This window comes from Anser anser, assembly GCF_964211835.1.
Source record: "Anser anser genome assembly, chromosome: 3".
Lineage (NCBI taxonomy): Eukaryota > Metazoa > Chordata > Aves > Anseriformes > Anatidae > Anser > Anser anser.
Window position 1 is genome coordinate 31,946,334 of NC_139722.1, and position 11,312 is coordinate 31,957,645.

The following is an 11,312-nucleotide window of genomic DNA, read 5'->3' on the forward strand; positions in this document are numbered from 1 at the left end:
GGTAAGGTATAGGTCAGCACACATTGGCAGAATAAGGTTTGCCGCTAGAAGAAACAGAAAAGAGATCTGCGTTAGCAACAGAGTTCCTCTCCCAGGGTTTAGTATCGCCAAGTCTCCCTCGGTTGGGATACTTGTTCAAACTTTCAGAGGGCTTGCAAACTTCAGCAAGAGAAGGGTGATGTTCCAAGTGCAAAGCAGGTGCTGAACACCCCCAGGACAGGCCTTTTCTGGAGCCAGAGGCACTATGATGGTCGTCAGAAGGGCCAGGCCCTGAGGAACCAGCCCGACAGACATCCAGACACGAACATGACTACTCAGCAAGGAGCAGATCTGTCTGGTCGCTCCTCACAAACCTGTACCCTCTGACTCACACCCGCTCTGAGTGGCACCAGAGACAACCAGTTTTGTCACGTCTAATTTCAAGGGCTGCATGCTATGCACAATTACCCCAAGGCAATAAAACATTATCTATTTCAATTTAGATTTGATCTGCTCTTCCATGCAATCTGCACATAAAGGACATTGTAGCATTTCATCAATTGCACATATTGAAGCTGCAAGATCTTAATTAGCGGCTCCATTAATGTCAATGCAGTGAGTGTGGTCACAGCTACAAAGAAAAAAAAAAGATAAGAAAAATCTATCACTCTCCGTGTTTCATCCGCACTCTGTGAACTAAGCATTAGATTATGGCATCTCAACATCCTCACCAAAACTGTTTGCAAGGTAGGCAAGTTGCAGGTTGGAAATGAGGAGACATTTCTTCTCAGAAAGAGCAGTCAGGCATTGGGACAGGCTGCCCAGGGAGGTGGTGGAGTCACCGTCCCTGGGGGTGTTTAATGATTCTGTGATTCTATAAAGCTAAACTTCTTACAGAATTCATAGTCATACAGAGCCATCTATTTCTAGCCAAGGAGAACAAGAATTTCACAGATTCTGAAATTATTCCATTTGTCAACATCAACCTATCCCTGTCCCATAAGCAGAGTTATCTTTACAGCATTTTTTCAGAACACCTGAGCCGGTGGGTGCTTTAGGATGTGCAGAAATAACCCGAGAAAGGCATCCTTCAAATGATGCAGAGCCCAGAAGTCAGTTGGTGACGGTGCTCATTTCACAGCAGCAGCATCATTAAGATTGGAAAAGACATCCAAGATCATCTGGTCCAACCATCCCCCTACCACCAAGGTCACCCACTGAACCATGTCCCTAAGCACCACGTCCAACCTTTCCTCAAACACCCCCAGGGACGGTGACACCACCACCTCCCTGGGCAACCCGTCCCAATGCCTGACTGCTCTTTCTGAGAAAAAATGTCTCCTCATTTCCAATATAAACCTCCCCAGCACAACTTGAGGCCATTCCCTCTAGCCCTATCACTAGTTACCTGTGAGAAGAGGCCAACCCCCAGCTCCCCACACCTTCCTTTCAGGTAGCTGTAGAAAGCAATAAGGTCTCCCCTGAGCCTCCTCTTCTCCAGGCTAAACAACCCCAGTTCCCTCAGCTGCTCCTCGCAGGACTTGTGTCCCAGGCCCTTCACCAGCTTCGTAGCCATTCTCTGGACACGCTCCAGGGCCTCCATGTCCTTCTTGTAGTGAGGGGCCCACAGCTGAACACAGCACTCGAGGTGCGGCCTCACCACAGATGAATACAAGGAACAACCACCTCCCTGGTACTGCTGGCTACGCTATTCCTGATACAAGCCAGGCATGCTGGTGGTCTTTCTGGTCACCTAGGCACACTGCCAGCTCACGTTCAGGTGAGCATCGACCCCCCACAGCCCCCCCGATACTTTTCCTCTGCACAGCTTTCGAGTCACTCTGCCCCAAGCCTGTAGCGCTGCATGGGGTTGTTGTGGCCAAAGCGCAGGACCGGGCCCTTGGCCATGTTGAACCTCATCCCCTTGGCCTCTGCCATTGATCCAAACTTTCCAGGTCCCTATGCAGAGCCTTCAAATGTAAGTGAAGCAGGAGTGGAGTTAGTCTGGAATTAGTCCCCCAGGGACATGACTCACAGGGTCCTGGGCACTCACCAGCCACTGCCACCTCCCAGGGCCATGGGCACCCCCAAGGAAACCTCAGTGGGACACGGGCACCCTGCCAGGATGTGGTCTCTCTTCCTGGGGCATAGGCGCCTGGGCGGCACCTCACAGCTCTCCTCTCCCAGCCCAGCTCCCTCATTCCTCTGCAGGTGTGTTCTCTAAAACCCACATGCAGCAGCCCTCACCTGCCCCACTGCCTCCCGTGTGGCTGCTGCCCCAAGCCCCTTGGTACCAAAAGGACACAAGTTCCTGTATGGATGATCTTTATTCAGCTGGGAGATGTGGTCTGCTACCAACAGAGATGTTCAGGAGTCCCCCAGCCAGCTCTGCTGCACACGCATGCTCCTGCTGTCCTCTGTGGAGCAACAAAGCAGAGCCATGTCCTTTGGGATGCCAGCAGTCCCAGCGGTGCCTCTGGGAGGATGGAGAAGGGAACTTCTCCTCGGAGGTCCTCATGAGATGAATGCCGAGTCCCCGCTGGCTGTTGTGCTGGCAGGGCACGGGCAGCCCACCAGGGGACAGCTGGCATTGTCAGTGGTGCCCGTGCAGGGAGGAGGTGTTCAAGGTGATGTTGGCATCCAGTTGTCAGGGGAGGTGCCTTCACCGCAGGAGCCTTCGGAGGGCTGAGGTGTGTCCTGCCTCACCGGCTCGCTGTCAATCTGAAGAGAATTGACTGTCAGATGGGTGAAAATGCTGTGCCAGAATTATTAGCCAGGCACTTCCTTCCACCTGCCCCTTTTCCCGGGCCGATGCCTACCCTCGCACGGGCCTTGGAGGTCCTAAGTCCAAGGGCTAACCCAACAGGTCATGGGCATTCCCTGGCCACTGCCATCTCACAGGGACATGGGCCCCTTCTCCTGGGTCATGGGCTACTGCGGGGCAACCCACAGCCATGGGTTCCTAGCTCCTCTCCCCCCTTCTCCTGGAGCATCAGCCTCCCCAAACCCATGGACAGCAGCACTCACTCGCCGCACTGCCTTTCCTGTCACCGGCACACGGCATGCACGCTCTAGATGAATTTGCGGAGGGTATGCAAGGGGACCGTTCTTTTCTTGCACTTGTTTTGTGCCTTCTTCCTGGGCAGTGGGAGCCCAAGCTCCTGCAGGCGGAGCTGGTAGAGGCGCTTCAGGCACCTCACCACGACAGCAGCATTGGCCTCCATCCGGCAGAGCGAGGCACAATCACCCAGAGCGTCCTTTCCCCGGTGGTCTGTCCCCATGGAAGCTGAGGCCCACCGGACCGTTCCCTGGAAGCAAAAAGAGAAGCAGCACAGTGAAGGGCATGGCTGAGGGCTCGCGAGGTGGAGAATTGTCCTGCTGGGCTCGGCTTCCTCTGGAGCGTCCAGCCTCACAGCACTGCTCCGGGCAGTCACGGGGCCTCACAACAGCACCGGCAGGCCCTGGCCCATGCTTGGGGCTCCCAGCGGCTGTCAGCCGTGCGGCTGGGGAAGAGGCAGAGGGCCTCTCGGGGCCTGCTAAGGCTTCTTTATGCCTGCTGGGTTTTGTTCTTTCCTGGGAAGCCTTCGCGGCCAAGGTCCTTGTGGTCCGCTCGCCACAGGCTGGCCCTTTCCTGCACACTGCGCCTCCACCACTCACCTGCCTGCTGTATCTCTTCACACTTCTCCAGAGGCTGAGGGCAAGCAGCCCCACGCCGAGGAGGCAGATGGCGTCCCGGTTATTGCACGGCAGCCAGACGCTCCTGCCCTGGGCAAGGTATTCCCAGTAGTGGCCCAGGGGGTAGGGCAGCTCGGAGGGCTGGCGCTCGGTGCCGACGGGACTTTGCTGTGGGCCCTCTGAAGGGACCATGGTGTTCAGCCTGAGCCGGATCCGGCTGGGGCAGCTGGAAAGGCCGAGGCTGCAGGGCCAGTTGGAGACCAGGTGCTTGATGCCAAGGCTCCTGCTGACCCTGACCCTTTCCCAGCGGCGGTGGCCGCAGAGGCCAAGGCCACAGGCACGGAACACAGCCACGGCCAGAGCCATGGCCAGGAGGAGAGCCAGGTCGAACTTCATCCTGCTCTCTCCTGATGAACACAAAACAACACTGGAGATGGCTGTCACGCTGAGCAGAGCTCCGGCAGTGACCACCAGCACTAGCAGCAGTGACCAACAGCTCTAGCAGCAGTGACCACCAGCACTAGCAGCGGTGCCCAGCCGCAGCCTGCTCTTATGCCCGGCCCTGTGTGAGCTCACAGAGCCTGTCGCCGGGAGACCGGCAGGCAACAAAGGCCGCGGCGAGGCTGGGGAGGACGCGGGCAGGCGGTCTTCGAAGCCTGCTGCTGCCGCTGCAGTCCTCACAGGAGAACTGTCTGACCAGCAGAGAGGTGGGCTTGAGCCCCCCCCATGTTTGTTTGGGACTGTGCCCTGGATTTCTCAGTGACGGCCAGGAGCCGTGGCCAGAGCCACATCCAAGCTAGGCAGCCGTGGCATGGTTCTCCTCAAAACCCCTCTTGGGGGCAAAGTGGAAGCCCCCATCAAGAGGAAAGCCCCAAAATGGCTGTTGGTTGGATAAAATCATGGAATCATTAAGGTTGGAAAACACCTCCAAGATGATCTGCCCCAACCACCCCCACATGACCAATATCACCCACTAAATCACGTCCCTAAGCACCATGTCCAGCCTTTCCTTAAAAACCCCCAGAGGGATGGTGACGCCACCACCCCCCTAGGCAACCCGTTCCAATGCCTGACTGCTCTTTCTGAGAAGAAATGTCTCCTCATTTCCAACCTGAACCTCCCCTGGCGCAACTTGAGGCCATTCCCTTTAGTCTTATCACTAGTTACCTGCCAGAAGAGGCCAACCCCCAGCTCCCCACAGCTTCCTTTCAGGTAGCCGTAGAGAGCAATGAGGTCTCCCCTGAGCCTCCTCTTCTCCAGGCTAAACAACCCCAGTTCCCTCAGCTGCTCCTCGCAGGACTTGTGTCCCAGGCCCTTCACCAGCTTCGTAGCCATTCTCTGGACACGCTCCAGGGCCTCCATGTCCTTCTTGTAGTGAGGGGCCCACAGCTGAACACAGCACTCGAGGTGCGGCCTCACCACAGATGAATACAAGGAACAACCACCTCCCTGGTACTGCTGGCTACGCTATTCCTGATACAAGCCAGGCATGCTGGTGGTCTTTCTGGTCACCTAGGCACACTGCCAGCTCACGTTCAGGTGAGCATCGACCCCCCACAGCCCCCCCGATACTTTTCCTCTGCACAGCTTTCGAGTCACTCTGCCCCAAGCCTGTAGCGCTGCATGGGGTTGTTGTGGCCAAAGCGCAGGACCGGGCCCTTGGCCATGTTGAACCTCATCCCCTTGGCCTCTGCCATTGATCCAAACTTTCCAGGTCCCTATGCAGAGCCTTCAAATGTAAGTGAAGCAGGAGTGGAGTTAGTCTGGAATTAGTCCCCCAGGGACATGACTCACAGGGTCCTGGGCACTCACCAGCCACTGCCACCTCCCAGGGCCATGGGCACCCCCAAGGAAACCTCAGTGGGACACGGGCACCCTGCCAGGATGTGGTCTCTCTTCCTGGGGCATAGGCGCCTGGGCGGCACCTCACAGCTCTCCTCTCCCAGCCCAGCTCCCTCATTCCTCTGCAGGTGTGTTCTCTAAAACCCACATGCAGCAGCCCTCACCTGCCCCACTGCCTCCCGTGTGGCTGCTGCCCCAAGCCCCTTGGTACCAAAAGGACACAAGTTCCTGTATGGATGATCTTTATTCAGCTGGGAGATGTGGTCTGCTACCAACAGAGATGTTCAGGAGTCCCCCAGCCAGCTCTGCTGCACACGCATGCTCCTGCTGTCCTCTGTGGAGCAACAAAGCAGAGCCATGTCCTTTGGGATGCCAGCAGTCCCAGCGGTGCCTCTGGGAGGATGGAGAAGGGAACTTCTCCTCGGAGGTCCTCATGAGATGAATGCCGAGTCCCCGCTGGCTGTTGTGCTGGCAGGGCACGGGCAGCCCACCAGGGGACAGCTGGCATTGTCAGTGGTGCCCGTGCAGGGAGGAGGTGTTCAAGGTGATGTTGGCATCCAGTTGTCAGGGGAGGTGCCTTCACCGCAGGAGCCTTCGGAGGGCTGAGGTGTGTCCTGCCTCACCGGCTCGCTGTCAATCTGAAGAGAATTGACTGTCAGATGGGTGAAAATGCTGTGCCAGAATTATTAGCCAGGCACTTCCTTCCACCTGCCCCTTTTCCCGGGCCGATGCCTACCCTCGCACGGGCCTTGGAGGTCCTAAGTCCAAGGGCTAACCCAACAGGTCATGGGCATTCCCTGGCCACTGCCATCTCACAGGGACATGGGCCCCTTCTCCTGGGTCATGGGCTACTGCGGGGCAACCCACAGCCATGGGTTCCTAGCTCCTCTCCCCCCTTCTCCTGGAGCATCAGCCTCCCCAAACCCATGGACAGCAGCACTCACTCGCCGCACTGCCTTTCCTGTCACCGGCACACGGCATGCACGCTCTAGATGAATTTGCGGAGGGTATGCAAGGGGACCGTTCTTTTCTTGCACTTGTTTTGTGCCTTCTTCCTGGGCAGTGGGAGCCCAAGCTCCTGCAGGCGGAGCTGGTAGAGGCGCTTCAGGCACCTCACCACGACAGCAGCATTGGCCTCCATCCGGCAGAGCGAGGCACAATCACCCAGAGCGTCCTTTCCCCGGTGGTCTGTCCCCATGGAAGCTGAGGCCCACCGGACCGTTCCCTGGAAGCAAAAAGAGAAGCAGCACAGTGAAGGGCATGGCTGAGGGCTCGCGAGGTGGAGAATTGTCCTGCTGGGCTCGGCTTCCTCTGGAGCGTCCAGCCTCACAGCACTGCTCCGGGCAGTCACGGGGCCTCACAACAGCACCGGCAGGCCCTGGCCCATGCTTGGGGCTCCCAGCGGCTGTCAGCCGTGCGGCTGGGGAAGAGGCAGAGGGCCTCTCGGGGCCTGCTAAGGCTTCTTTATGCCTGCTGGGTTTTGTTCTTTCCTGGGAAGCCTTCGCGGCCAAGGTCCTTGTGGTCCGCTCGCCACAGGCTGGCCCTTTCCTGCACACTGCGCCTCCACCACTCACCTGCCTGCTGTATCTCTTCACACTTCTCCAGAGGCTGAGGGCAAGCAGCCCCACGCCGAGGAGGCAGATGGCGTCCCGGTTATTGCACGGCAGCCAGACGCTCCTGCCCTGGGCAAGGTATTCCCAGTAGTGGCCCAGGGGGTAGGGCAGCTCGGAGGGCTGGCGCTCGGTGCCGACGGGACTTTGCTGTGGGCCCTCTGAAGGGACCATGGTGTTCAGCCTGAGCCGGATCCGGCTGGGGCAGCTGGAAAGGCCGAGGCTGCAGGGCCAGTTGGAGACCAGGTGCTTGATGCCAAGGCTCCTGCTGACCCTGACCCTTTCCCAGCGGCGGTGGCCGCAGAGGCCAAGGCCACAGGCACGGAACACAGCCACGGCCAGAGCCATGGCCAGGAGGAGAGCCAGGTCGAACTTCATCCTGCTCTCTCCTGATGAACACAAAACAACACTGGAGATGGCTGTCACGCTGAGCAGAGCTCCGGCAGTGACCACCAGCACTAGCAGCAGTGACCAACAGCTCTAGCAGCAGTGACCACCAGCACTAGCAGCGGTGCCCAGCCGCAGCCTGCTCTTATGCCCGGCCCTGTGTGAGCTCACAGAGCCTGTCGCCGGGAGACCGGCAGGCAACAAAGGCCGCGGCGAGGCTGGGGAGGACGCGGGCAGGCGGTCTTCGAAGCCTGCTGCTGCCGCTGCAGTCCTCACAGGAGAACTGTCTGACCAGCAGAGAGGTGGGCTTGAGCCCCCCCCATGTTTGTTTGGGACTGTGCCCTGGATTTCTCAGTGACGGCCAGGAGCCGTGGCCAGAGCCACATCCAAGCTAGGCAGCCGTGGCATGGTTCTCCTCAAAACCCCTCTTGGGGGCAAAGTGGAAGCCCCCATCAAGAGGAAAGCCCCAAAATGGCTGTTGGTTGGATAAAATCATGGAATCATTAAGGTTGGAAAACACCTCCAAGATGATCTGCCCCAACCACCCCCACATGACCAATATCACCCACTAAATCACGTCCCTAAGCACCATGTCCAGCCTTTCCTTAAAAACCCCCAGAGGGATGGTGACGCCACCACCCCCCTAGGCAACCCGTTCCAATGCCTGACTGCTCTTTCTGAGAAGAAATGTCTCCTCATTTCCAACCTGAACCTCCCCTGGCGCAACTTGAGGCCATTCCCTTTAGTCTTATCACTAGTTACCTGCCAGAAGAGGCCAACCCCCAGCTCCCCACAGCTTCCTTTCAGGTAGCCGTAGAGAGCAATGAGGTCTCCCCTGAGCCTCCTCTTCTCCAGGCTAAACAACCCCAGTTCCCTCAGCTGCTCCTCGCAGGACTTGTGTCCCAGGCCCTTCACCAGCTTCGTAGCCATTCTCTGGACACGCTCCAGGGCCTCCATGTCCTTCTTGTAGTGAGGGGCCCACAGCTGAACACAGCACTCGAGGTGCGGCCTCACCACAGATGAATACAAGGAACAACCACCTCCCTGGTACTGCTGGCTACGCTATTCCTGATACAAGCCAGGCATGCTGGTGGTCTTTCTGGTCACCTAGGCACACTGCCAGCTCACGTTCAGGTGAGCATCGACCCCCCACAGCCCCCCCGATACTTTTCCTCTGCACAGCTTTCGAGTCACTCTGCCCCAAGCCTGTAGCGCTGCATGGGGTTGTTGTGGCCAAAGCGCAGGACCGGGCCCTTGGCCATGTTGAACCTCATCCCCTTGGCCTCTGCCATTGATCCAAACTTTCCAGGTCCCTATGCAGAGCCTTCAAATGTAAGTGAAGCAGGAGTGGAGTTAGTCTGGAATTAGTCCCCCAGGGACATGACTCACAGGGTCCTGGGCACTCACCAGCCACTGCCACCTCCCAGGGCCATGGGCACCCCCAAGGAAACCTCAGTGGGACACGGGCACCCTGCCAGGATGTGGTCTCTCTTCCTGGGGCATAGGCGCCTGGGCGGCACCTCACAGCTCTCCTCTCCCAGCCCAGCTCCCTCATTCCTCTGCAGGTGTGTTCTCTAAAACCCACATGCAGCAGCCCTCACCTGCCCCACTGCCTCCCGTGTGGCTGCTGCCCCAAGCCCCTTGGTACCAAAAGGACACAAGTTCCTGTATGGATGATCTTTATTCAGCTGGGAGATGTGGTCTGCTACCAACAGAGATGTTCAGGAGTCCCCCAGCCAGCTCTGCTGCACACGCATGCTCCTGCTGTCCTCTGTGGAGCAACAAAGCAGAGCCATGTCCTTTGGGATGCCAGCAGTCCCAGCGGTGCCTCTGGGAGGATGGAGAAGGGAACTTCTCCTCGGAGGTCCTCATGAGATGAATGCCGAGTCCCCGCTGGCTGTTGTGCTGGCAGGGCACGGGCAGCCCACCAGGGGACAGCTGGCATTGTCAGTGGTGCCCGTGCAGGGAGGAGGTGTTCAAGGTGATGTTGGCATCCAGTTGTCAGGGGAGGTGCCTTCACCGCAGGAGCCTTCGGAGGGCTGAGGTGTGTCCTGCCTCACCGGCTCGCTGTCAATCTGAAGAGAATTGACTGTCAGATGGGTGAAAATGCTGTGCCAGAATTATTAGCCAGGCACTTCCTTCCACCTGCCCCTTTTCCCGGGCCGATGCCTACCCTCGCACGGGCCTTGGAGGTCCTAAGTCCAAGGGCTAACCCAACAGGTCATGGGCATTCCCTGGCCACTGCCATCTCACAGGGACATGGGCCCCTTCTCCTGGGTCATGGGCTACTGCGGGGCAACCCACAGCCATGGGTTCCTAGCTCCTCTCCCCCCTTCTCCTGGAGCATCAGCCTCCCCAAACCCATGGACAGCAGCACTCACTCGCCGCACTGCCTTTCCTGTCACCGGCACACGGCATGCACGCTCTAGATGAATTTGCGGAGGGTATGCAAGGGGACCGTTCTTTTCTTGCACTTGTTTTGTGCCTTCTTCCTGGGCAGTGGGAGCCCAAGCTCCTGCAGGCGGAGCTGGTAGAGGCGCTTCAGGCACCTCACCACGACAGCAGCATTGGCCTCCATCCGGCAGAGCGAGGCACAATCACCCAGAGCGTCCTTTCCCCGGTGGTCTGTCCCCATGGAAGCTGAGGCCCACCGGACCGTTCCCTGGAAGCAAAAAGAGAAGCAGCACAGTGAAGGGCATGGCTGAGGGCTCGCGAGGTGGAGAATTGTCCTGCTGGGCTCGGCTTCCTCTGGAGCGTCCAGCCTCACAGCACTGCTCCGGGCAGTCACGGGGCCTCACAACAGCACCGGCAGGCCCTGGCCCATGCTTGGGGCTCCCAGCGGCTGTCAGCCGTGCGGCTGGGGAAGAGGCAGAGGGCCTCTCGGGGCCTGCTAAGGCTTCTTTATGCCTGCTGGGTTTTGTTCTTTCCTGGGAAGCCTTCGCGGCCAAGGTCCTTGTGGTCCGCTCGCCACAGGCTGGCCCTTTCCTGCACACTGCGCCTCCACCACTCACCTGCCTGCTGTATCTCTTCACACTTCTCCAGAGGCTGAGGGCAAGCAGCCCCACGCCGAGGAGGCAGATGGCGTCCCGGTTATTGCACGGCAGCCAGACGCTCCTGCCCTGGGCAAGGTATTCCCAGTAGTGGCCCAGGGGGTAGGGCAGCTCGGAGGGCTGGCGCTCGGTGCCGACGGGACTTTGCTGTGGGCCCTCTGAAGGGACCATGGTGTTCAGCCTGAGCCGGATCCGGCTGGGGCAGCTGGAAAGGCCGAGGCTGCAGGGCCAGTTGGAGACCAGGTGCTTGATGCCAAGGCTCCTGCTGACCCTGACCCTTTCCCAGCGGCGGTGGCCGCAGAGGCCAAGGCCACAGGCACGGAACACAGCCACGGCCAGAGCCATGGCCAGGAGGAGAGCCAGGTCGAACTTCATCCTGCTCTCTCCTGATGAACACAAAACAACACTGGAGATGGCTGTCACGCTGAGCAGAGCTCCGGCAGTGACCACCAGCACTAGCAGCAGTGACCAACAGCTCTAGCAGCAGTGACCACCAGCACTAGCAGCGGTGCCCAGCCGCAGCCTGCTCTTATGCCCGGCCCTGTGTGAGCTCACAGAGCCTGTCGCCGGGAGACCGGCAGGCAACAAAGGCCGCGGCGAGGCTGGGGAGGACGCGGGCAGGCGGTCTTCGAAGCCTGCTGCTGCCGCTGCAGTCCTCACAGGAGAACTGTCTGACCAGCAGAGAGGTGGGCTTGAGCCCCCCCCATGTTTGTTTGGGACTGTGCCCTGGATTTCTCAGTGACGGCCAGGAGCCGTGGCCAGAGCCACA

General features: G+C 58.9%; 1 protein-coding gene across 3 annotated transcripts; it reads right to left on the reverse strand.

Moving 5' to 3' along the window:
* Positions 1-676: 676 nt before the first annotated feature.
* LOC310897580 (uncharacterized protein) lies at positions 677-11,312 on the reverse strand. Of its 3 annotated transcripts, none has more exons than XR_014582397.1 (5): positions 10,505-11,312; positions 9,875-10,155; positions 6,441-9,568; positions 3,007-6,134; positions 677-2,700 (listed from the first exon to the last, which is right to left on the reverse strand). XR_014582397.1 is itself a non-coding variant. In XM_083831363.1 (5 exons), the coding sequence occupies exons 3-4, from the start codon at positions 4,048-4,050 to the stop codon at positions 3,051-3,053; spliced, it is 651 nt and encodes a 216-aa protein (XP_083687489.1). In that variant the 5' UTR covers positions 4,051-6,134; positions 6,441-9,568; positions 9,875-11,312; the 3' UTR covers positions 677-2,700; positions 3,007-3,050. The 3 variants fall into 3 exon arrangements, 1 of the variants encoding a protein (XP_083687489.1); XR_014582398.1 differs by having other exon boundaries at positions 6,441-6,721; positions 7,071-9,568; positions 9,875-11,312; XM_083831363.1 differs by having other exon boundaries at positions 3,007-3,287; positions 3,637-6,134; positions 9,875-11,312.